The 27,264-nt window shown below is 43.1% G+C and overlaps 1 protein-coding gene across 1 annotated transcript in view; it reads left to right on the plus strand.

The window, feature by feature from the left end:
* Positions 1–27,264, plus strand: part of ZMYND11 (zinc finger MYND-type containing 11) — a 300,714-nt gene that overhangs the window by 127,531 nt on the left and 145,919 nt on the right. Inside the window, exon 6 of the mRNA XM_030198790.1 lies at positions 3,029–3,121. Within this exon, the coding sequence (XP_030054650.1) occupies positions 3,029–3,121 (93 nt within the window). The remainder of the gene's footprint in view (positions 1–3,028; positions 3,122–27,264) is intronic.

Consider the following 27,264-nt stretch of genomic DNA (forward strand, 5'->3'; position numbering starts at 1 on the left):
AATGAAACAGTGATTGAATATTCACATAGCAAGCAGCCTGAGGCAACAGATTTATTTTCCACTGAATATAATTAACTTTGTATAAACTTGGCAGCCAATACTGTGCTGAACTGGACAATGTTGGCCTATTTAGTCTGACATAGGACAGAACTTCTGCATGAAGGAAACATTCCCTCATTACTCAATACCTCTCTGTGAAATAATAGTAATAAAAAAGGCAAGTGCATTTTTATAATATACCACTGCAATCCACAAAACAAAAGGAGCGAATTCCCCCATTATATCTTTTTCTTTTAATGTAGGCACAGAAAAAAAAAGATTTTAAATGCTCCCAGGTTTCAACCTAATTCATGTTTAATGTGGCTTATAAATGTAATAAGTAAATAGGCTGAATTTTGAGCACCTGATTCTCATAACATGTTATCTGTTTTAGTGGCCCATTACCAGGAGATAAAAAATCTCTGCACGACTGTAAGTGTGTTAGGGTGTCCCTTTAAGCAGCTCTTCCAAATGACACACTGATTACAATTTATAAACAAATTACTGCTCTACCTATGAAAAGTTATTCCATTATTATTCTTCCTCTGTGTACATCCGTATGCTACACGTCGGTATGTTTGAAAATGAGTGACATTAAGTAAAAAAGCTACCAACAATAAAGAGCAACGTGGATGCAGCAGCTCATAGGTTTGTTTGCTTTTTTTTTTTTTTATTGTACAGTGATGATGGCTGCACAAGGAAGGGGAAACAGAGACTACTCTGTCTTCAACTTCCTCCCTCCCTCCCATCCACCTTTCCTGCAACCCTGGATGTCCTCCCCACATATACCTTGCATCACCCTGGTGGTCTAGTGGCTTGCTTCGTGACACTGTCTCTTGAAGTCTTGGCAGCCATCTTAAGTGGGGGTGGTGAAAGGATCTGCGGCAGCGGGCAGGAAAGCATGGGGACCTTTCCTGCCCCGAAGCAAGCCACTAGACCACCAGAGTGATGTGAGGTATGTGTGGGGACAACATCCAGGGCTGGATGGTAGGCAGGGAGTTGAAGACAGGGTAGTCTCTGTTTCCCCTTCATTTCCATGTGAACCCTGCAGGATCCGGGTCCATCCCTGCGGGATCTCCACAGTCCTGGAGAGGATCCCCACGGGATTCCCGCTATCCCTGTTCCCACGCAGCTCTTCACAGTGCATGCTGTGGTCCTGCAGAAGCTAGCCATGACAGAGAACTTTTTGGTTTAATTTCCTCCTGACCTGTGAGAGTAACAGGTCACCCATTTTTTTTTTAATTGGTTATTTCACTTTTAAAACTCTTCTATGGCTGTGTTATTCAAGGCTCCAGGACTTCCCTGGCCGGAGACCACATGGACTAAATATTTGGGAAACATGTTAATCGGCAGCAGCCAAAACCGCCTTCCAAAGCACTAACCCTGATGGCTGGGCTGCCCATAAGGATGTTAAGGAAGCCATCCTGGAGTGAGCGGGGCATACTATGGGAAGTCATCTCCTGCATGGGAATTCCTTTGGAGATCCTGACTGACCAGGGGACAACCTTCATGTCGCGAGTCATGAAGTCTGTGATTTATTGAAAGTGAAAATTTTGAGAACTTTTGTGTATCACCCCCAGCCAGATGGCCTGGTTGAACAATTTAACAAAATACTGAAACAATGTTAAAGAAATTTGGGATGAAGATGGGAAAAACTGGGACAACCTCCTCCCTTATTTGCTGTTTGCCATTTGAGAGGTGCTCAGAGTTCAATGGGGTTCTCACCCTTTGAATTATTGTGGCCTTACAGGAGCTGTCCATGGCAGAGAACTTTTTGAATAACAGATCTGATTTTTGGTGTGTTTTTCCTCCTGACTGAGAGGAACAGATCACCTATTTTTCTGTTCTCAAATAAATTGATTTATTTCACTTTTAAACTACTTTGGCTGTGTTATTCAAGACTCCAGACCTGCCCTCACTGAGGCTACTACACCCCCTTTAATATTGAATGACCATTCCTTAGTATAGAGTGCTTTAACTCATTTTAGCCATGCTGCTGAGCCTGCTGGGGATAGATGTCATGTGCAGCTTGGCGCTATTTTAATAGAGCATTTTTCATACACTTGCTATGAAAATAAAGGCTGTGTTTATTCATTTCAGTAATTATATCCTGTTATTGGCTGGGGAAGGAGCCTTTTGTTATTGGTTATTTTTTGTTTGAATGCTTCCGAGCATCTAGCCTTGCTATTTTATGTAAACATTAATGCAATAAGAAGCTCAGTCTAATTCAGACAATGCCATTGAAACTGACTATATCAGATTACATATTTTTTTACTTCTTTGATGTTCCAGTCTTTGTGATACAGCAGGAGATACTCTGGAGCCATTGAGAGCCTTTTGGAAGTATATTACTTTTGTACTCTCCTTGTTGTTTTAGAGTACTTAATTAAAACTGTAGGTGTTAAGAGTGATGAAATTCTTTCCTTAAAAGTTGAGAGGGCATTTTTTAATTGTCCCTTTGAAAATTGTCCACCCACAAACATTCCTGGGGATGCCTATGCAAGGGAGACAACAGCAAGCATAGTTTTGGCCAGAAAAGGTATCTGCAGAAAAAGCAAGTGCATGTTTATGTACATATTGGAGAATTTAAATGTTTGTAAAGGCAAGCTCCTCCCCAGCCACACCCCTAGAAGTATCTCTGCTCAGGCAAGGCAAATGTAAACACGCATTCAGTTTGTGCATACGTTTACCTACATACTAGTGATAAAGTGCTGTTTTTTTTAGGTGCTTTTTTAGGTTCATTTCATCCAAATGATCCTCTTCTGTAAAATGTGTTATTGTTTTTTTTTAAACAAGGTCCTTTCTTAGATCTATTCAAATGTTTGGGCTTGGAATGTAGTTTTATAAAAAGATTTTTTTTTCCACTATGCAGAAAATGGAACTCAAATAGTAACGTATGCACTTTGGCTGTGATCTGTTAAACTAAGAATTTTCTTCTTTATACTTAGTTTCAAGCAACCCAGTTTATCTTGTCTAACAATCATTTCAGGCCATTGAGCTGAACAAAAAAGGGAAAGAGAGCAAGCACCCGATGTACAGAAGGCTGGTGCATTCAGCCATGGATATTTCTATTATACAAGAGGTATGTCCAGTAGTGTTTTTGTTTCAAAAAGATTTTTCTTCTGTGTTGAAAATCATATAACAAATTAAGTGGTAAACAAAGACGTTTTCTGGTTTGAAAATAGCTGTTTTTGTTTCAAAAATGACCATTTCCTAAGCATTTTGTGCTCAATGCATTTTTCATTTGCAACCATTTTCGGAAAAAAAATGTTCAAGGGAAAAGTGCACAAAATATGTTATTGAGACATATGTGTGTGTGTGGGGGGGGGGGCAGCATTCTTAGTAGACTGGCCACATAGACATCTCAGCAGAGCAGTGGGGCACCCTTGGTACACATCTCATTGTTACCCCCTTATATTATATGGGGACCCCTCCAAAACCCATCAATAACTACTGTACACCACTACAGTAGCCCTTTTGGCTTCAGGTGTCACCTATATGTGGGTACTGTAGGGGGCCCTTTTACTAAGCCGCGTAGGTGCCACGCGCGCCCAACGCACGTCAATTTTGAGTTATCACCCGGCTACCGCATAGCCCTTGCGGTAATTTCATTTTTGACGCGCATCCACTACACGCGCCAGAAAATATTTTTATTTTCTGGCTTGCAGGCGGTAATCGGCATTTTATGTGCATAGACCATTACCGCCCAGTTATCACGTGAGACCTTACCACTTGGTCAATGGCTAGCGGTAAGGTCTCGGACCCAAAATGGACGCGCAGCAATTTTCATTTTGCCGTATGTCCATTTTCGGCAAAAATATTTTGAAAAAAGGCATTTTTTACAGGTGCATTGAAAAATGAATCTGCGCTCGCCCAAAACACATGTCTACACTACTGCAGGCCATTTTTTAGCGTGCCTTTGTAAAAGGGCCCCTAGGTTTTTGGTGGGTTTTGGAGGGCTTACACTTTCCACCACAAGTGTAACAGAGTGAGATATGGGCCTGGGTCCTTTTCTCTACAGTGCACTGCACCAACCACTAAGACTACTCCAGAGACCTTCTTGGGGCTCTAATAGAGCTGTCCATAACTCTTAATTTTTAGGCCTGGGCATTTTTGATTTGTTCCATTATGGCAGAAAAACATCCAAGTTTTGGGAATGCCTAAATCCCACCCCCAACACCCTCTCAACCCGCTCCATTATGTTTTGGACATACTGCAGACTTAACTGCATGAAAAAAATCTTTAAAATGTGTTTCCAAAATAGCAATTTGGATGTTTGGCAAAAAAAAGTTCATCTTCTGCATTGTGCCGCTTTTTGGATGTTTTTCTGTTTCAAAAATGAGCCCCATAATGTGCCTCTTAAAATTATCCCCATGCCTAAAAGTATATATTTTCAGTGTAGCATGTTCTTGGGCAAAGTGAGGGCAGTGTAAAGTGTGCACATTTACACCTCTTGAGCGAATGTAAATGTACACAGGTCTGTTTTCCTTTCAGTTATCGGATTATTCTAGTATTTTTATTTAAATGCAGTCACCTTTGTGTCTTTATAAAATACCCTCAGAATAGGCAAATCAGCTAGGTGCCCTGTTATAGCATTACCTTCCAAAAGTTGTTACCTGGAGATTTTGAATGTCTCTTTTTTAATTTTTAATATTTTTTGTGATTGGGGGATCTCGCGAGATGTGCTGAAGTGAGCGGTCGCAAGTTCGCTACTCTCCCTGCCTTTTCCTCGGTACAGCCTGTTTACACTTACTAAAGCGACTGCCGAATGGTGGAAACACGATAACCAGACACTGATGTATGGAAAACTACTTGACGAGAAGCGCGGAGGCTATGCCCGGAAAAACCACGAAGAAGGAGCCAGAAAAGCAATGGGGCGGGCAGGAAAACAAAATGGTGGGGAGCCCGGAACCCGCTGCAAAACTACTTACTGCGTCCCAGATAGCGCAGCTCATGGAGGCAGTTAAATCAGCACTCGAACCGCAATTCACGTCGCTATCTGGGCAAATTGCCAACTTTGAACAGAATGGAGGAGCTAGAGAAACGGGTGTCCACAATAGAGGAGGGCCGAAAGGAGGCAATGGCACAGCTACAGAAGCAAGTGGCAGATGAGGCCCAACACATGACCTGGAAAATATATCCAGACGGTCAAATTTGCGAATTGTGGGCATACCAGAAACAGTGCCAGACTCTTTACTAGGCTCGCTGCTGGAGAAATGGCTCCAGACGGAATTCGCTCTAACGGATAGCTCTGGAAAGCTGTGCCTGGAGGGAGGGCATCGCATCGGCAGACAGGTGCGCCCAGGAGAACGACCCAGAGTAGTGATAATTAAAATACACAATTACGTACACAAGATGGAAATCCTCAAGGGAGCGAGGCAGAAATGGCAGAACTTAAAATATGATGAGACGCCAGTCAAGATATTCCAGGATTACTCTGCAGCTTTACAGGCATGGCGAAAAGCTTTTGGGCCAGCCAGCAAACTAGTTGTGGAAGCTGGGCTCCCGCTTCATGCTGGTGTACCCTGCACAGCTCAAAATTCAACACAACGGAGCTTGGACTTCACTTAATACCCCGGCTGCGGCACTTAAATTCCTAGAAGAACAACTTAAAATGGACACCAAGGACTGAGTGTTTGAGGGAGCAGCCCGAGCTTGGACTAGGTGGAGGGAGATCCACGATGTGGTGAAGTATATGAGGGAATGCTGCTGGAGGAAGAAAAAGCACTAAGTAGAATGTGTATAGGTTGAACATTATTGTTGTAAGATGGTTCATGTTTTGTCTGGTTGTTATCTTGATGGAGATTCATTGTTAGGTTAGGATAGCGCCCTATGAAGGTTTACATACAGGCTGATGCTGAGGGGGGGGGGGGTGGAAGGTTAGGGACAGCACACCGAGAACCAGACAGAACTCTTCGCGGGAGAAGAGTTTGGGGGGTAGGAGAGGGGGACAAAGACCTGGGAGGGTTTGGGGGGGGGGGGGGATGGGGGGGGAGAAGCAGGGAAGAGAGTATGGAAGGAACTGAGGGGTTAGACCCAAGAGCCTGGGAGGGTGAAGGGGGGAGGGGATGGGGTCGCTACACTCCAGGAAACTGCGATTGAGGGCAAGAAATAGCTGGCCGGAGTGTGCTTATCCGCTAGCGAGGAGAGGCCTTGGAGGGAGGCTGGGCCTCCGGGGCCAGAGGTATCAGATAAATATGCAGATTCAGATGAGCAAGTTAATATACCATGCCGCAGGTTAAAAAAACAAGATTCATTACATGGAATGTAGGTGGGATATCCTCACCAGTGAAAAGGACCAAAATCCTCACAGCCTTAAAGCGCCATGATGCGGATATTGCGTGTTTACAGGAGACTAGATTAACTGAGCAGGAACATACAAAATTAAAGCGAGCTTGGGTGGGCAAAGTCTATTCAGCCTCAGCAGAGGGTAGGAAAAGGGGAGTTGCGCTCCTAATAAGGAAAGGTTTAGCAGCAAAAGCAGAACTCCTCACCAGGGACCCGCAGGGCCGTTATATATGCATTCATCTTTGGCTACACAATCAAGAATATATGATCCTGGGCTTATACGGACCAAATATATATGACCCGCAGTTTTACCAGCAGATAATTAGGTTATGCGCCACAACACCAAATAAGAGTCTTGTGCTCCTGGGAGATTTCAACTTAGTAGTAGACCCAGAGTGGGACTGCTTGCACCCAAGGGAAGCAAGACAAGGAGGGGGCATGGGCACGGGCGCTAGGCACATTTATGCGGACACTAGGGGTGGTGGATGTCTGGCGAGCAATGCACCGAGAAGAGAAAGATTTCACGCACCTGTCAAGAGCCCATGGCACATATTCGAGAATTGACCACATACTGGTGGCTGCAAGCTTATTCCCAGGGGTCTTACAATCTGAGAATGACCCCGAAGAGGTGTCAGACCACGCTCTGGTTTGGGTGGATATAGAGGCACCGCCATACTATCAAGGGGGAGCGGGATGGCGTTTTCCGGGGTATATGTTTACTAACCGGGAGTTCCGGGGGTATTTAAATCACAAGTGGGAAGAATATGTCAAATTTAACGTAGAACATAAAGAGAACCCAGTGCTGTTCTGGATGGCAGCCAAGGCTGTGATGAGAGGTGAGGTTATAGCCTTCGTTCAGAAGCAGAAAAGGAAGAACGCTAAGGCGATCTTGCACCTAGAACTTAAGCTAGCAAAAGCTAAGCGAGCCCACATCCGCCTGCAGACGGCAGCCACACGAGAGCATATGAGGGCCATTCAAATAGCATTAAATTCCCACATACATGAGAAAACGACTAGGTCTCGACTTTATCAGAAATATAAGTTACATAGGTATAGGAATAAAACGGGTCCCCTGCTGGGAAGATTAATGAGCACATGGAAAACTAACCGAGTCATAACAACTATGCAAGGAAATCAAGGGAAGGTAGAAACCAGTTGTGAGGAAATTGCAAAAATCATAGTACAACACTTTTTCACCCTCTACACAAAGCATCCCACACCAACTGACAGAGCGCAGTGAGTACTTGAACATCTTACAGTTACCCAAGCTGCTTCCCAGTGAGTTAGACCTGCTAAACGGACCCATTCAGGGCAAAGAAATTCAAGTAGTGATTAAAGGTCTTCCACTACACTCGGCCCCGGGACCGGATGGATTTTCTGGGGAGTACTATAAACTCCTTCCGGAGTCGGTGGTTGGGACACTGCAGGACTACTATAGTCAGGTTTCAGTCAGGGTGAGCTACCACATGGAGAAAACATAGCTTTGATATCGTTGATTCAAAAGCCAGGGAAACCGGGTGACCGCGCAGATTCCTATAGGCCCATCTCCCTAATAAACGTGGACCAAAAAATTCTAGCCAAAGTGTTAGCGAACCGGTTAGCTCCGGTGTTGCCTAGAATAATAGGTGAGGAGCAGGTAGGCTTTGTACGCCAAAGGCAAGTGTGGGGGGGGGGGGGGGGGTAACATCAGGAAAGCTACTCTTGGCAATGGCTCAGTGCAACATGACTAACACCTCTGCATTGATACTAAGCCTCGATGCAGAAAAGGCTTTTGACAAAGTAGATTGGGAATTCATGTTTGGGGTGTTAGATCATATGGGGATACAAGGCTGGTTTAAGGAGGCTATTAGGTCTTTGTATAAAGAGGTGCGTGCGTCGGTGATAGTTAATGGGGTCCGCAGCACAGAATTCTCTATTCACTGGGGCACGCAACAAGGATGCCCTCTCTCACCCCTGCTGTTTATTCTGTCCCTGGAACCCCTATTAAGAGGTTTGAAACGGGAGGATCGGGTACGGGGAGTGGCTATGGGAGACCATACAGTAAAGGTATTGGCCTTTTTCCGATGACCTATTAATTCTACTTCAAGACCCGGACTGTTCGGTCCCAGTGCTGTTGCGAGCCATTGCGAGATATGGGGACCACTCAGGCTTCACTCTGAATTTACAAAAATCTACAGGACTAGCAGTATTAAGGGACGACAAGGATAGGTGGAAGGGCAGTTTAAATATAGTCTGGGAAATTGAGAAGTTTAAATATTTAGGATTAACAATCACAAATGATCTTACACAGTTGTATGTGAATAATGTATCCAACCTGCTGGGGTTTACAAAGGCAAAATTGCAGATGTGGCAGGGGTATCCGCTCTCACTCCTGGGCAGAATAGCTGTGGTTAATATGATTATACCTAAATGGCTCTATTTGTTTCAGGTGCTGCTGCTGTTTCTGACCCGTAAAGATGAAACGCAGATAAATAAAGCTCTGCAGAGATTTCTATGGAATGGAAAATGGGCTCAGATACCGTTGGCAGTGCTACAGATGCCCAGAGAATATGGCGGCTTGGGCCTTCTTAGCATTAGGCGTATTACAGTAGCGAGCCATTGCGAGATATGGGGACCACTCAGGCTTCACTCTGAATTTACAAAAATCTACAGGACTAGCAGTATTAAGGGACGACAAGGATAGGTGGAAGGGCAGTTTAAATATAGTCTGGGAAACTGAGAAGTTTAAATATTTAGGATTAACAATCACAAATGATCTTACACAGTTGTATGTGAATAATGTATCCAACCTGCTGGGGTTTACAAAGGCAAAATTGCAGATGTGGCAGCTAGTGGTATGCGTCATATTAACGACTGGTATAGGGAGACATCTGGTTTCTCAGCTACAGCATTGGAACATCATATGATACAGGGCTTGCATCTTGGCTATGTCGTACATACACCGAGGGTGGCAATCGCACAGGAATTGAAAGACACTGGAATTTATAGTTCAGCCCAAGCAGTATGGAAATGGATTTGTTGCATCTACCACTTCACGCCTAAAGTGACACCATACCTGCCAGTGCTGAGTAACCCGGAGTTTGCCCCGGGGATGTTGCATAAGACATTTCAAGACTGGAGGACACAGGGCATCAGTTTTTTGCTACACGTGGTCTCGGAAGAGGGCCACATAAAGACATTTAGCGAATTGAGACGAAACTACAATTTGAAACCTTTGGACATGTTTTATTATGCTCAACTCCAGCACTATGTTAAAAGTTTACCTTGGGAGTCCTTGGCGGAGGACGTGCAGGAAGAGTTAGCAGAGTCCTTCCGAGCGCAACAGAAAGTCCCACTGGCATACCACCATAGATACATTAGGGATAACTGCTTAGAGCTGGATTGTGCGCGCTTGGCAGTAGCTTGGAGTGAGGACCTGGGAGTCACAATAAAGCAGGAAACGATCAAAGAACATGTCCTGGGTATGGAAAAATATACTGCGCTCACAGGACATTGGGAACTACAGTACAAAGTAGTGTTGAGAGCACACGTATCACCAAGGCGTGCTTTTCATATGGGTCTCTCCCCGGATGGTGCCTGCCCAAAAGTGTGGGTTGGAGGGAGCAGAGCTGGGACACATGTTCTGGACATGCCCCAAAATTCGGGAATTTTGGAGAACTTTACTGCAGGAGATCTCCAGGATCTGGTAAGTGACGTGGCGGCCACAACCGGGAATATTATTTGGCAATTTGAGGCTCCCACACCCTACCCTGAAAGGAATGCGCCACTTTGCACTGCGAGCTACCATATTTGGAAAAAAGGCAATTCTAAAAGCCTGTCTGGCCCTGGGAGGGGGGCCCTCAGTCCAGCACTGGCGGGGAGGCATGTTAGAACTTATGCGCTTTGAACAACTGGAAATGAATAGACAACCACACCTGTACAAACAGGAGTTTGCACGGCGCTGGGGCCCGCTGTGGAGCACACTAACGCCAGCGGCACGGAGCTATTTGTTAAAGATATGAACAGTGAAACTAGAAAGTAGGGGTTTGGAGTGAGAGCGGCCTTGGGAGGGATTGGGGGGTAGGGAGGAGAGGAGGGGAGGGAGGTAAAGCTTAACAATTAAAAGAGTTCATAACTGCAATGATAAAACTGTTGTACATGTAACTAGTAATTGTCATTCGTGATTCAGGTCAAGTATGATTGAAACGTGCACTGTTAATTACATTTGTTGAATAAAAAACGAATTGAAAAATATTTTTTGTGATTTTTGTGTGAATTTCTATGTAGATTTCCCACATTTTAAGTCCTGCCCTGTTTGTATTGGCTTGAATCTCCCCACTCTCTCTCTTTCTCACCTAGTTCAACCCTGCTATCTTCCCCCTCCCCAGCTTTCTTTCCTCCCAGGTTCGACTGCTCTCCCTTTTAACGTAAACCCCTGTCTCATGCTGTACTCCTTTTCCCCAAGAATCTCCCTTTGCTTCATTCCTTCACTCCCCCCTTCCCAGCTTTCTGTTACAGCCGTGATAGCCCTCTCCTCAGGCTTGATCTCCCCCTCATTTCCCAGCTTGTACAACTTTGGTGAGTCCTCCTTTCCATAAAGCATGTTAAAACAACAAAAGTGATCTGTAAATATCTAAAATTTATAAAATAGGATTTTGGGCTATCAAGCGAGCACAACTCCTGATTCAGGGCAAAAGGTTCCATTTTAGTTTTGCTGGAATATAACTTTTTACAGCATGGCCAAGCACTTTATTGTTTTTATAAGACAGGTTTGTGTTTTGTTTTTTAACTTGGGGCCTGGGACATGTAAAATCTTGTATTAAAAAAAAATTAAGTCAGAGACATTTTGAGACTAGTGCAGTACAATAAATTCTCTCGGACCTTCGAATCACTACTGCCATGAGTCATAATTTCACTAATTGTCCTTCTTTTAACAGGAAAGCTACTCGTTCAAATAAAAATGACTCATCATTATTTTAATTCCAAGAATTCTAGAAACAGGAAGGCAACTCATCATGTTTTTTAAGCATTTTGACAATATGAAATGGAGGGGGAAACTGACTTTAAAGAAAGACTATGCTAGCACATCCAGAAACCAGAAAATGTGTGCAGTAAGCATTGAGATGGCAGAGCATACAGCACCAGTTGTCTCTCTCTCTCTCCTTTGCTTCTGAGCATGCCTAGCACTTCCAATTGTAAACATACCATCTGAATAAACTAGGCAGACTGCATGGACTTGTTGTTCTTATGCATTAAGTTCTTTAACAAAAATACATTAAAGTCTGCCAATTGATTTTTGTAAATGGCTTAAAAAGAGCTTGTTCCATTAATTGTTTTAACTCGGTGCATTTAACCCCACTCATGAGCAATACTTTCAGAATACATTGCAAGGGTAGAAAACTGGGGATCAAATTCAAAACAGGAAAATTTCAGCCTGGTTCAAATTGGATTGAATTTTCAACCAAAATTTATCCAGGACACCCGATAACCCTCGCACCAGTTTTGACCTCATTCAGTGTGGCACATGCAGTGCTACGTTCAAAAGGAAAACATAACAGTTCAGGGTAAATAAAGTGCCAGCCAGTCCATCTATTTATTAAAAAAAAAGCAACATCACAAGGCAGGTTCACAAACCAGGAACCCTTCCTCTCTTCTATCCCTATTGCGTCAGAAACCCATGAACCTTATTCGACCACAACATCACTTTGTATTTGTTATCTACTGGACTTGGCGAACGCCTTTATGGTACTTCTAGTATAAAAGGCCCATTTCGGTAGGCAATGAAACGGGTGCTAGCAAGGTATTCCCCCCCCCCCCCCCCCCCCCGCAGCGTCCTTCCTGTCTCCCCTGCCCCCCCCCCCTGCAGCCACCCATCTGGTCTCAGGGCCCCCTCCCCACCAACCCTCCTCTGCCACTGCAGCCACGCATGTGCAGCGGCCCTACTCTCTCCCCTGCCCCCCCCCCCTGCAGCCACCCATGTCCAGCAACCCTCCTCTCCCCTTCCCCCCCTGCAGCCACCCTTGTCCAATGACCCTCCTCTCCTTTCCCCTTGCCCCCCCTGTAGCCACCCATGTCCAGCTACCCACCTCTCTCCCCTGCCCCCCCTGCAGCCACCCATGTCCAGCGACCCTCCTCTTCCCCTGCCCCCCCCTGCAGCGTCCCTTCTGTCTCCCCTGCCCTCCCCTGCAGCCACCCATCTGGTCTCAGGACCCCCTCCCCACCTCCCTCTTCCCTGCCCCCCCCCCCTGCAGCCATCCATGTCCAGCGACCCTCCTCTCCCCCTGCAGCCACCCATGTCCAGCGACCCTCCCCTCCCCCCTCGGCGCATCACCCAAACCCCCCTACCCCACCCAGTGCATCACCCAAGCCCCTACCCCCCCCCCCTCGGGCACATCAACCCCCTCGCCACCCGCAGCCGCCAATACTAACGCTGTCCGGCCGCTGCTGCGTCTCCTGTTGAGCAGCAGCGGCCAGTACAAAAAGAAAAAAGCCAAAAAAAGATTTTAAACCTGAAACACGGCTCCATAGACAGCCATCTGGCATTGGCTGTCATCTCTGCAGCCGCTCCTCCTCTCCCCTCTGACGTTGCTGCGCTCCTCCGTGGTCTTCCTGCAGGGGCAGTGACGTGGAGGAGAAGCAGCAGCGGCCGGACAGCGTTAGTATTGGCGGCTGCGGGTGGTGAGGGAGTTGATGTGCCCGAGAGGGTGGGGTAGGGGCTTTGGTGATGCGCCGGGGGGAGGGTCTTGGGTGATGCGTCGAGGGGGGGTAGGGGCTTGGGTGCTGCGGAGGGGCTTGGGTGTTGCGCCGAAGGGGGGGCACTGAGAGCTGATTGGTAGGCAGGGGGAGGAGTAGGGAAACACGCGGAGCTCGTGGTTTTGCAGGGCAGTACTCCTCCCCTTGCCTTGGAATCAGCTGTCAGTGACATCACTGACGTCAGTGCATTCTAAACTGCCTAGCAGACCACCTCCGAGGGAGCCATGGTCCCAGGCACATTAGAACGTTGGAGGTGAGAATTATTATATAGGATGTAAGCCACATTGAGCCTGCAAGTAAGTGGGAAAATGTGGGATACAAATGTAACAAATAAAACAGATTCACCATCTCTGGAAACTTGGTCACTGCAGAAGGAACAGATGTGTCCCCAGGAAAAGTGTAATTGGTCAGTTTTATGGTCTGATTGATTTAAAACGTTTTCCTGTTGTGTCTACACAAATCAGGCTGAATAAATCTTACCTGTAGTAAGCTTTCCCTGGCATGTGTATCAAGAGAGCACTGTCATCCGCACAAAGTCAACGAAAAATAATACCTTCGTATGACTAGTGTTTATTCCCACAAAATCACTCAACACAGAACACAAGAGGTGGCCTTCTCTTTAAGCAGCACCACACCAGTCCATCTTTCACTGCAATGATCATCAGTATCACGTTAAACATCCAATGCCTAACATTATTTTTGGTCTTATGAAAAAATCGTGACTTACTACTTATACATACACTGGCAGTCCAACGTCCAACTTAAAAAAAAATAGTAAGGGACTAGTGTTCTTTATTTGTTAGTACCTCAACAGTTAAATATGGGTTTTCCCTTCCTGTGCCTTTCTTCATTCTTTAATAAACCATAATAAGGTTTCAGACCTTATCCCTAAGACTTCCTACTACAGATCACACTCCACACCACCTGATGACCATATTAGCAAGAGTGATTAATTCAGGAAACAAATATTGTAGGTAACAGAAGGAAGTGAAATGTGGAAGTTTTATTTCACTGAACTCTTAATTTTATGTATTATAAGTGATCAATAAAAGAATCCTTCAGCAATCCTAAAACAATCTTAAGAGGAAATCTTTTATTCGGAAGCATATTGTTCCTGAAAGGAGATACCTGAGTAAGACCAAAGGCACTACAAGACCAAAAATAAATATGTATTTTAGACTTTAGCAACAATTCCTTTCATTGAAGTTCTGAGTCAGACTTCTCACAGTTAAAAAGCTTCTCAAACCGGTTTGGCGTGGAGAAATAGAAACAGAGGAATTTGCTTGACATTTCTTAGGAGGAAAACAGAAGAACCATAAAGGGTGAGATTGCAAAAACCTTTTCATTACAGTGTCTGTACCTTTGAAGCTTCATTTCCTGAAATCACTGGGATCCTTACTAGAAAATCAGAATAAAGCTCTGTCCCTGCTTCTATCCCCAACATCTAGTGACCCGACCCTGAGACTCCTGAGAGCAGCTGGGTGACTGGATTGCTCACAGTCGCATTCAAAACCACAGCTGCACTTCTCTGCACTCATTCAGGGGGTCTTTTACTAAAGCTTAGCTTGAGTTATCTGCAGCAGGGCCCATTTTATTCCTATGGGCCCTGCTGCAGATAACTCGAGCTAAATTTTAGTAAAAGACCCCCTCAGCTACAGTTCCTTCACGTGGCTGAGCTGCTACAGAAGCACAGCTGTGGTGGTCAGAGAATCCTGTCTGTCGCCTAAAAGGGTGCTCCTGATTGACCGGACACCAGGAGCATCTCAGACTCTGAGATGTACTCCCGGTATCTGGCCAATGAGGAGCACCCTTTTAGGCACTAGTTGTAAGCTGCTGACCGAGGGAACAGGCAAGGTGAAGTGGGATGGTTATGTTCCCAGGTGGGTTTGTCAAGATGAGAGACACATCATTATGCTGATGCCGACGTGCCATGTTGGAGTTGGCCACTTGGAATCCCTGGGAGCGCAAGGCCCTGTGCAGCCACCCCTGTCGACCATGCGGGGCCCCTGGGAGCGTGAGGCCCTGTGTATCCGCCCCTGTCAACCGAGTGGGGCCTCTGGGAGCATGAGGCTCTGTGCGGCTGCCCCTGTCACCCCTGCCTAAGATCGGCCCTGCTTCTCCTTTATCTTCTCTTTCTCTCTCAGGTTGAACAGTTAGATATAAGGATGAGACTGAGTTTTCTGCCTCAAGAAACTCAGTCTCATCTTTATCTCTACCTGTCTGCTGAAGAGTTTCTTCCTTTTCCCCAGGTTGGACTCCCCCCCCCCCCCCCCCCCCCCCCCCCACCACCACACACACACACACACTTTTGTTCCCCAATCCTCAGAATGACTCTGCAGCATTTTCTTTGTCTCCCTCTCCCAGCCCTTTTCTGGTCTCTAATTTTGTCTCTCCACCCCCTACTGTTTGTTGCATAGGTGAATGCTGTTTATGTAGCTTCTCTACCAGTCCGTGAAACTGATGCCACCTTGATGACTTTTTTCCCTCATATTGACCAGTGTTAGCCTCTCTCCTGTGCCATGCAGTGCTAGTGCTGCTGCTTCTATCACCATCTAGCTGGATGGGCCAACAATTTCTCCTAATCCTTGGGTGTGGCACTGCTTGCTCCTTATCCTTTCACTGAATTCTGCAGACAGAAGTAGAATTCTGTATGGTAGAGAGGTTGTGACATCAGCTGACGTGATGTAAGTTCGAGTTGGGAGCTCCATGGATTTATCCCAGTTAGAGCCTGAAACCACAGATTTTAGGGGTGCCCCACTGTTAAAAATAAACTTGGTGTGAGAGTAACCCTCTAGCGAAATTAATATAGTTGCAAACAGAAAACCAGTGGACCCTCTTTTTTTTTAGCTAATATTTATGCACTGTCAGAAATTTCAAGGAACACTTGGAAAAATAAAGTTGATACAGAAACGAATAACTTCAATCATGGTATGCAAACAGAAAACTATATCATTTAGAAGGAAAAAAGAGGAAGGAAAGAAAGAAGGTAAATCTTTGTGGAGCTAGAGAAGAGCACAGGATTGAGAGGGGGAAAATGAAAGAAAACAGGAACTTACATAGTATTTATTTGTTACATGTGTATCCTACATTTTCCCACCTATTTGTAGGCTCAATGTGGCTTACATAGTACCGGAGAGGCCTTTGCAGGCTCCAGTGTGAACAAATACAGGGTGGTGATGTGGTAAGATCAAGTTCATGTGGCACAGCCACATTAGGGAATCGGGAGAACGGAAGAGTTGTGTTATGTCCATTACGTGCTTTAGTTTGGTTGTGTTGCAGAGATTAGGCATTTAAGTTGGATCGGTAGGGTATGCCTTTTTAAACAGGTTGGTTTTTAGTGATTTCCGGAAGTAGAAAAAATTATACAGCTGTAGTAGATATAGGTATATATGAATGATATACTCAAGTAGAGGCAACAGGAAGTACCAAGCCCAATGGATTAACCTAGCTTTAGAAAACGTAATTGCTTAAGGTCAAATAAAATAGAATTGTTATCCTCATTTTACTCAACATTTACAAGGAAATTGTAGAAAAATGCCAGCAAGCACCCAGGGCCAAAAAGGCTTTGCCACCTCCCCTGTGTGGCACTAGAGAAATCAAGAACAATAAACATATGTGATCCAAAACCAATGCATCACAATGACAAAAATACAATCTCAAAACCCAGTTTCTATCACTCTAAAGCAGAGGTAGGTGTCCTTTTACTGATATGCACTAACTGATGGAGTGCGCTAATGAGTAGCACATGCTAAATGCTAAGAAGCCCATTTTATACCTATGGGCTTCTTAGCATTTAGCGCATGCTAAATCAATCAGTGCACCTTAGTAAAAGGACACCGTAGTGATCAGAGCTCTTAGAGAGAACTTCTGCTTTTAATTCTGCTGTTTAGCCATCCTAATTGCTGCTGACTTTTTATCCTTATTCTACTGCTAAATTCATGTGTTGTATCTTTTAACTTTTGTAATTCATGGAAGCCACATTGTGCCTGCATTTGTGGGAAAATGTGGGGTAGAAATGAACCGTAAATAAATAAATTCTCCAAAAAGTTGATCCAATCCAAACTGTTCACTGACGGATTGCATTGCTGCTTCTTACCCTCACTTTGACCTTCTGATCTCAAGTAATAAGTCCAGAATAGGGCTGGTGTACTATCTTGGGGGAATTTAAAGAATTTAGGGTAAGTACATTTTCACCATCCCCATTGGTAATATCAAAGGGGACTTAGGGAAGTTCACAAATCTGAAATTGAGCCAATGTACTTGATTTTGTAATGCTTCCAACTTAAGTGAATTGCATCCTTATCCTTAATTAAAACCACCTTTCATGCTTGTAACTCAGCTGTTGATCAACTTGTGAAAAATGACTCCCATAGGTCCCAAACTCCTCCAGGTGCCTTGAAATTTGAAGTGAATCAAATTTTTCAGTAAATCTATCCAAATGATCATTTTTTTCCTTCATGCTTATAGCAGACAATACTTCCATCAAAGCCCCATCATTGAAAGTGCTCTGGAGCTTTCTTGTTGCTCATGTCTCCATTCTTGAACACCTCCCTCTTTCCACTTCTCAGGAGCCTGAAAATAAAGCTGTACTGGAGCCCTCCATAGAAAGTGGGCTTTCGATACCCTGCCAAGCAGGAGGGAGAGATTAGAATGCTTTCCAAAATCACCCTATATGTAGTGCAAACAAGTGTTGTTACACCTCACTCAACACACAATCGCCAAACTCAGCAAATATTACTGTACATTATTCATTCACGAAAAAAACAACACATACATCCTGACTCCTACCGCCAGTGTTCTAGTCTCATACTTTTCATCTAAAGTAAATAGACTCAGAGATAGTTTTTCAACTACTGATCCATGCAATTTCTCCCCAGACCTTGCAAGGTGATAGAGAAGGATTTATTTATTTAACAGTTTTAACCTTCTTACATTACAAAGCATACATATGACATATAAAAAAGATAGAATATAGTATCAATAATCATCTCGTACTTCACAGGTTCCCTATAGTAAATTGACCTCTCTCAATCTCCTAAATATCTCCCAATTAAAAAAAATTGCTGGGCAATTACAAGGCTATAATTGCACCCCAAGACCTGCACAATTCCATATTATCAAACAATATGTGTCCTTATTTCTCCCCCAACTACATAATGTTATCTCTTTTGAATCAGGAATTGTTCCCCCCCCCCCCCTGCTGAAATTGGCTTATATTTGCCCAAAGAAGAAAGCTCTGAATCTTCTGATAGCATTGCCAACTGTCACCCTATTTCCAACATGCTTTTTATCTGCAAATTAAGAGTTGTACCAGACCAACTGGAACAGTAGAAGCGTCAAACTCTATTTATCCATGTCATGCAGGCTTTAGAGCCTATCACAATACTGAAACTGCCTTGCTAGGCATAATATCTTGCATATACACTCGACTAGATCAGCATAAGCAGGTGATTCTAGTTTCACTAGGCCTTTCAGTAGCATTCGATCTTGTAGTTTGTGCCATTCTACTAGATAGACTGTCAGATTATAGGTATCACTGAAACTGCCTACTTTTGGTTCAACTCCTATTTAACCAACTGAAATAATGTTGTTTTATGGGACAATCAGTGATCCACTCCATACTCTTTCATGCAGTGTACCATAAGGTTCAGTATTGGCACCAGTACTACTTAATATCTTTTTGCCTCCTTTAGCCCTTTTGATAAAGACATTATGTCTCATAATCATTTATATATGTGGATGATATTCAAATTCAAAGCACTATTGATCCAACCAGTGAGCATGACATTCAGCTCCTAAATGCCAAACTCGATACAATTGCAACTTGATTTAAAAACACAAACATGTCCTGAATCCCAACAAACTAAGGCCATTCTGGTCATTTACACTGAGAATGTTAGCCCTGCTAACCCTCTATATAGCCAAACGCCATTATTGAGCTGGTAGATAATGACAACTAGGTGATCCTAGGATTTTCAACTGACCCTTCAACAGCATATTTCTTTATTAATTAGAAGTTGTTACCTCAAGCTGAAATTAATTTGCTGTGTATTCTCATTTCTAGATCGTAAATCACTACACATGCTAATTCACTTTTGGGTTTTAAGTTGTTTACATTACTGCAACACTCTTTATCAGGGACTACGTATATAAGACTGGAAATGTTTCCAGTTGATCCAAAATATGGTGGTAAAAGTTATTTGGGGCGCTAAGAGATGGGATCATATAACTCCTCTACTTATAGAAGAACACTGGCTACCAGTAGCCTGTAGAATATCATACATAATCCTAATCTCCATACACCAGATCTGCCCCTCTGGTCTCCCATTGTTTCTATCATGATATTAGATCCTTTATGAAACTCAGTAGAAGTCTGTGCTCCACAAACCAGCATCTTTTAAATGTCCCCATCTTTATGCCAGATAATGCTACGAACATATCCACAGCTCCGTAAGCCCATCCCTTTGGAACAACCTTCCATTATAACCACATGCTGAACCATGTTTGTAAAAATGTAAGGCATATCTTAAGCCCTATTTCTATGGAAAAACCTACAATCATGAGGGAAGATGAAAGACCTAGTGTCTCTAGTATTATACGGTAGGGTGCAATGCACTGCTCTACTCTCTATTTTCTTATTCTGTCCTATGTAAAATATGTAACTTCTTTTCTAACTTTTAAATTATTTTATTGTTAACCAGTTAGCTCTTCTTATGGTAGGCAGTATATCAAATAAATGAACCTTAAACTTTGAACCTTAACTCCACCTGTGCTGCCCTTAAAGGTAATCACATACAGCCGACTCAGACTTTCCGGAGCAGCACATCTCTCCTGGAGCAGTTCCTTTCAAATTGAGCAACACAAAGGTGTCCATGGTTTGCTGGCCAGAAACAAACACCACCAGCTTCAGTGGGAAAGGTAGCCTTGCCTTTTTTGCTTCTCCATTGCAACCCAAATAACCAACTTCCAGGGCCTCCTGGAGGTCAGACTAATGCATGTGCTCCCACCACCATCTTAGCTCCTCCCATAACCGATAATCTTAACAGTTTTGCATATTCGATAGTGATACTACTTTGGCAAGAGACTGACAAGGTGGTGACTCCATGAGGCACAGACCGGAGGAACAAGAGACATGCGAGTCACGGGCTGAATCGAACTTGGATGAGCATATTTTGCTGAGAAGAGTTACAGGTCCTTCACGAACGGAAGAGTGAATTTAGAGCTATTCATGATGATGCATCTAGATATCTAGAGATTCAGTTAGGGGGATGGCTATTGGAAGACAGCTACAGATGTCATCAAGACAAAATTCTGGGGGTATATGCTGTGGGAGGGTTTGGAGGTGGTAATTGAGAGAGCTGTTTGTGCTGGAGGAGGGGAGTTTGAGAGAAAGCTCTGGGGGAGGCAGAGAGAGCCATGAGGCATGTATGTGTGTGCATCAGTAGCAGGGATAGAGAATTGAAGGGGGGAGGGGGGTTGCTGGTGGACAGAGAGAGAAATTGTTGGGTGGAGCAGTTATTCACCTGGAAAGACAGCCCACATGAAGCCGTGTTAATCAGGCATTTCGAAGTAGCAGAAGCAGCTTTGTTACTGAGGAGGAGATTCTTCAGCAGCCAAGTTGGTAGGATCAATTAAAAAATGTAAGTCTGCTTTTTTTATTGGGAGGGGGGGTTTGGGGGGGGGGGATGGACAACCGGTATTCAGCAGATGTTACTAGTGGGAGTGGGAGTGTGGCACCAAGGTGGCTGCTGCTGGTTTGGAGAGGCTTTAGGCTGTGGCTGCTGGCAGGTGGACGAGCAAGGGGTGGGGTTAAAACCTGCAGCTTCTGGGGACAGGTGGGCATTAGAGAGAGGCTAAGGTTGCAGCTTTAGCTTTAGCCTCTCTTCCGTTGCCTCAGCATCTGCAGCCTAAAGCCTCTCTCCATTGCCAGATATGCTGCATGTGGTTGGCATTGGGGAAGACAGTAACCTCTTATCCAGGCCATCCCTCCTACTGTAATATATAGTTTACTGCACACCACATTGAACACATTTTGAATGTACAATTTATAAATGTACATAGATTACAGTTCTGAGTCTGGCTCCTAAATGTTTGGGCTGGCTCCTAGATCCTAAGAAAATTTGTCAAGGCCTGATCTAGATGGTGACTTGGAGAGAGAAAAGGCTAACAACTTCAGATATTGGGAGCAGGTAGGTCACGCCAAAGACTGAGGAAGTAATAAATCAGAAAGATACACTACATTGGGGTACCAGTACGTGCAGAGCCTTATGAATAAACACTTGCATTTTTAATTTTTACCTTAATGGTTGGTGCTATTTTTAAATTCCCTAGCGGAACCATTTTTTCCCATAGCCATTTGGTTATAAGGGAGAAACTAAAACCCTTTGAAAATTCAAACAGCCTCTTTTTTATTTCTTGATTGTAATAAGGCTGGCCTTTCTTTTAAGCAGGAGGATTTGGGTGTGCTTTTTGGTTGTTGTTTTGTTTTTAAGCTATAATTGCTTGTCTTTCCTAAATCCAGGCTGAGTACTAATTACAGTTCAGGTACTGTAGTTCACACAGTTTTCTGTGGCAGTGCAGTGATAGCTTCTGTAGCGTAATATGCATAATAAATTAAAGTAATTTCCAACCTTGTTTTGTGTCTAAATTATTTAGAGAGATTTATGTGTAGGGAATTTTAGGCATCAGTTTTTGAGGGAGACTAGAGAAGATACCAGGGAACAGGAAGATGAGCAGGGAAGAGGTTCAGGTATGGGAGACAAAAGGGAAGCAGCAAGTATAGGACGATGAGGGAGGGCTCTGTTGTAGTTGGTGAGATAAAGGATAGATCAGAAGTGGAGAGGCTGAAGAGGGAGGAAAGGAACTAGGAAAGAGAAAGAAGGAAAATTGGGATGGAGGTAGAGAAATGGAAGAATGGTTCTGGGGTCTTGCAGAAAAGAAGGAAAGGTATCTTGGGGATGGGAGGTTTTAGAGAGTGGAGAGTGAGGTGTTCTTCCTCTGGCTTTCATCTCTGTTCTTCCTTACAAAACCACACTTCTTACTACTGAACCGAGTCATCTTTTTCCCTTGCTCACCCTATCACCAGTTGCATTTGTCCTTTGCCATTCCCACACACACAAACATACGCACCTCTTCCATCCCAGTGCTCCAAGATGGTGATCATCCCGCTGCTTGATCAGCCTTTCAGCCTCTCTAACTCAAATTGACCTCCAGTTTTTTTGTGGTGATTGTATGGGGGTCTATCAAACTATTATATTTTAAAAATGTGTAGTCTGCATTATCCTTTGTATTGAGCAGGTAACTCATCATGTATACAATCCTCAAGCTACAAATATAGATCCAATGTAAACATCATACTGTGACAAACAATGCTTCTCATATTGCCATATAATGTGTCCTACATGCCAAGCCTTGCATAATTACCTGTACCCATACAATAAGAAGCATAATTTAGTTTAATTCCCTTATAGTAAAAAAATGCTTGTGAAAAAGCTAAGCCTTTAACTTTTTAAATCTATGATGGCGCTCAGTTTTTCTAATATGGAAGTATGTTCCATTTTACCAATCTGGCTACCAAAAAGGTACAAGCACTCATTTCAGCCAAGTGATACTGGATAGTGGAGGAGCGATCAAATGTAAAAACTTAAGTCTCATATATTCTACTTGGAAACCTGCTACTAAATCAAATCCCTCATATCAGATGCAAACCAAAATTTGGCTCCCAGACAAACAAAAACATGAGAAGGTGTGGAGTTTGAAGCCCTAGTGGGGGCTCATAGGAAACCACGGGCCCTGTGGTTTTGCATATCACTTGGACATGGAAAGCAAATTTATAAATAGTGAATCCCTAGTACTGGATGATGTACAACCCAGAGATCTGAAGGAATTCAAATATGAAACTGTAGGTCTGCTACTGGTAATCTATATCTCAGTATGGATATAAAGAGGCTAGTGGCAGTCCAGAACCCCCCCCCCCCCCCCCACTTAGTTTGGAATCTGTAACAAGAGGCATATGAGGTGAGACTTGAGGACCTACTGTAATGGAATCTGTGCGGGATGCAAGGATCAAATCATAAAGAAAATTCAGACTGCCCAAAACACAGCAGCCAGGCTTATATTTGGAAAAACGCGTTTTGACAGCGCCAAACTACTGTGAGAAAAATTGCATTGGCTACCAATCAAAGAACGTATCACTTTCAAAATCTGCACGACTGTTCATAAAATTATTTACGGTGAGGCACCGGGATACAAGACAGACCTCATCGACCTGCCAACCAGAAACACCACAAAATCTGCACGATCATACCTAAACCTCTACTACTACCCAAGCAGCAAAGGACTCAAATACAAATCCCCCTCTGCATCCAGCTTTTTCTACCTAAGCACACAACTATGGAATGCATTGCCAAAAGCAGTAAAAACTATGCTCGACCACCTAAGTTTTCGGAAAGCACTAAAGACAGACCTGTTCAGAAGAGCATACCCCACTGACCCAACATAAAAATACCTGGACACTTGCGACACAATGTAACCAAAGACCGTAGCTGACATTACCTGACTCTTCTTCCCCCTTTCCCTCTTTAAGTTCCCCCCAATTGTACCTACCATATATGTACCTCATTCTACCACAATATCGCTTTGTATTCATTCATAACCATGTATTTGTTCAGAACGGAATCGGCTAACGCCGTTAACGGTAATATGTAGGGCACATTGAGCCTGCAAAAAGGTGGGAAAATGTGGGATACGAATGTAACAAATAAATATGTATACCCTAAATAAGGGCTTGAGAGATGGGATACATGTATTTAAATATTTGGAATTTAATACTACTACTACTATTACTTATCATTTCTAAAGTGCTACTAGACGTACGCAGCGCTGTACACTTGAACATGAAGAGACAGTCCCCTACTAATATAGAAGAAACTAATTTTTTCCAAAGGAAAGGAAGCTATAGAATTAGGAGACATGATATGAAGCTGAAAAGAGGTGTAGACTCTTGGAGCAACATCAATAAATGTAATGTGTAGGCTAAAAAAAAAAAAAAATAGACGGGTAGTAGATTCCTGGAATGCCCTCCAGGGAGGAAATACTGGAGACAAAACCAGTAATGGAATTCAAAAAGGCATGAGTTGAACACAGACGATCCCTTAATGTTTGTTTATTCCACACTTGATATACCACCTTTCTCTACATACAGTCAGAGCAGTTTTACATATACAATTTTTGCTAGTGGAAAGAGGATGTAAACCAAACATCAGATGCTTCAGCTCAAAACAGCAAATAAATGAAGTTTTTGTTCTTAGACGGGGGTAGCAGAGAGCGGCAGTACCTTCAGAGAGTGGTAATTATAAGTCTACCTTACAGGGCAGATTAAATGGGTCATCTTGGTCTCTGTTGTTGTCAAGTATGTTGTTATATAATCTGTCATTGAAATCTGTAGTTGTACATGAGGACTGGAAGGTAGCTAATACAGTACCTATTTAAAAAAAAAAAAAACTCCAGGGACAATCTTGGAAACTAGAGGCTAGTGATCTTGACATCTGTACCTTGCAAAATAGTAGAAGTGATGGTCAAGAATAGGATAACAAGGCATTATTTATCGTTTATTAATTTGATATACCGCCTCTTTTGTACACAAGTGGTAAAAGCAGTTAGCTTAGTGGGATTTTAAAAAGGTTTGGCTATCTTCCTAAAAGAAAAGTCCATAAGCCATTATTAAGATGGACTTGGGAAAATCCACTGTTTATTTCTAGGATAAGCAGCATAAAATGTATACTATTTTGGGATCTTGCCAGGTACTAGTGACCTGGATTGGCCACTGTTGGAAACAGGTTACTTCGGTCTGTCCCAGTATGGCAACACTTATGTTCTTATTTATGTTTTTACATAGCTTTAGAAAAGGAATGACATACTTTAATAGGACAGGACACACACATATCAAGTAGTATCAGGAGATCATTCACACAGAGATTGCCGCGCACTTCCTCAATACCCATTCATCCCAGTTTCAGGATTGATTATCAAATGCCATTTGAAATAAATATGTTTTCAGTGGAGCCATGAAGGAAATATAAGATTTTCCTAATGTAAGGTATTGTGTTAGCGAGTTCCACAGTGCAGGGGCTAAAAAAAATCTCGTTGACTTCCATATCGCTTTGAATGGACGAGGCAGTACAAGTTTGTTGTCTGCGAGAGATCAGAGAGTCCAAAGTGGAGTATAGGGGATAACCAATGACAATAAGTAACCGGGTTTATCACAAATTACATTGGCTTCCTGTTAATGAGAGAATTAAGTTTAAAGCAGTTTGTTTAATTTTTCAGGAGTAGCCTAGTGGTTAGTGCAGCGGGCTTTGATCTGGGTGAACTGGGTTTGATTCCCACTGCAGCTCCTTGTGACTCTGGGCAAGTCACTGAACCCTCTGTTGCCCCAGATACAAATAAGTACCTGTATATACTATGTAAACCACTTTGAATGTAGTTGCAAAAAACACAGAAAGGTGGTATATCAAGTCTTATTTCCCTTTCAAATTTTATATGGCTCCACTTAAGAACCATTGATTAAACTTAATTCACTCATTATTGGACATTATCTGCATCTTTGAGATCAACTGATTTTATGCCCACCTTTTTATAAAAATGCCAGGTTTTTGAAAATAGTAAATTCCATATTTTCAGTACTGGGAGTATCATTGTGGAATTCTCTTCCTCATATTAGGACTGAATATAACTATGCTACTTCTAGGAAGACTGTGAAAACCTATTTATTTCCTAAAAATATTAATGACTAGTAGAATTTTTTTGTTTGTTTGTAATTTGAACTAATTTTGCACTTTATTATCTACTTTGTACATTGCATTGAACCCCAAAGCGGGGATGCAATCAGTCAACAAGTTAGAATTTGATTTGACTGTAAATTCAAAAATCTATTGGGAGCCAGTGTAACTGTTTCAGAAGAGGTGTGATGTGATTACGCCACTTTGCCCTGAGCAGAATACTGGCTGCAGTATTCTGAAGCGTTTTGAATTGGTCTTAGTGACACTTGAATACACAAATTACAGTAATCATAACACAAATTGATATAAGTATAAAATAGTGAATGGAGAGAGTTAGTATCCACATAATTAAGGATTGCTCTGAGTTTGTGTAAGAAAAAGAAACCCGTTCTAAGTATTGAAGAAAATTGAGGAGAAAATGAAAGTGCTGAATCTAGAACAATACCAAGTATTTGAAGGAGGAAACAGGAGTAATTGGCCTGTTGAAGAGGATTGGAATATGAGAGGGTACAGATGCTGAGCCAGTGATCCAAGAAACAACTGTTATCTATGGATTCGGTATCAATATGTAGCCATGAAGCAACTTCATCAAGATATGTTTAAAGCAGTTGTAGTTCAATAAATGCACTAGTATTGTAGCGAATGAGAAGGAAATCTGCATAGGAGTAAGAACTGATGGCATGGGACTGAATTAACAGTGCTAGTGGACTGACAAAAAAATTGAACAGAAGTGGAGAAAGAACCGAGCCCTGAGGCACTCTGCAAGAAAGCATGTGAGAAGACATAGAGAAATTCTGCATCACCCTAAAGGTGTGTTGTGCCCGAAAAGACTGAAACCATTTGTTGACTGTTCTAAAATTCCAAGAGAAGTCAAGTGCTGGAGTAACAGATGGTGATTTATGAGATCAGATGCTGCCTAGAGGTCCAAAGACACTACCAGCACAATATATCTTGTCTCAATATGGCTATGAAGTTCATTTGATAGCCTTCAAGAACATTTTCTGTGCTAAAGCCTGCTTTGAACCGTGATTGACAGGGTGCAGAGCATTGACTGATTCTGTGTGGGACTGTAATGGAGAGAAAACAATGGATCTAGGAGCATTAGAGAGGAATGGGAAATTGGAGAATGGATGATAATTCTTTGCTTGTAGAGGATCCAAAGTAGTTTTTTAAAGAATCGGCCTAATAGTGGTTTTAAGTTCAGAAGGGACAGTTCTGAGCATTAGGCTGTTAGAAATCATAGAGTGCATAATAGAATGTAACCTAAGAGTTGGTTGTAATAACCATAGTGATGGAATTGGGTCTAGTGGGCAAAATGTAATGTGTAGCTGCTTGAGAATTTTAATCATGGATGCAACAGAAGGAATAATGAAGGATGACCATGAGGACATCAAGCCCTGAGATGACAATGAGGTCAGGGAGGTAT

The sequence above is a fragment of the Microcaecilia unicolor genome, chromosome 1 (assembly GCF_901765095.1).
Source record: "Microcaecilia unicolor chromosome 1, aMicUni1.1, whole genome shotgun sequence".
Lineage (NCBI taxonomy): Eukaryota > Metazoa > Chordata > Amphibia > Gymnophiona > Siphonopidae > Microcaecilia > Microcaecilia unicolor.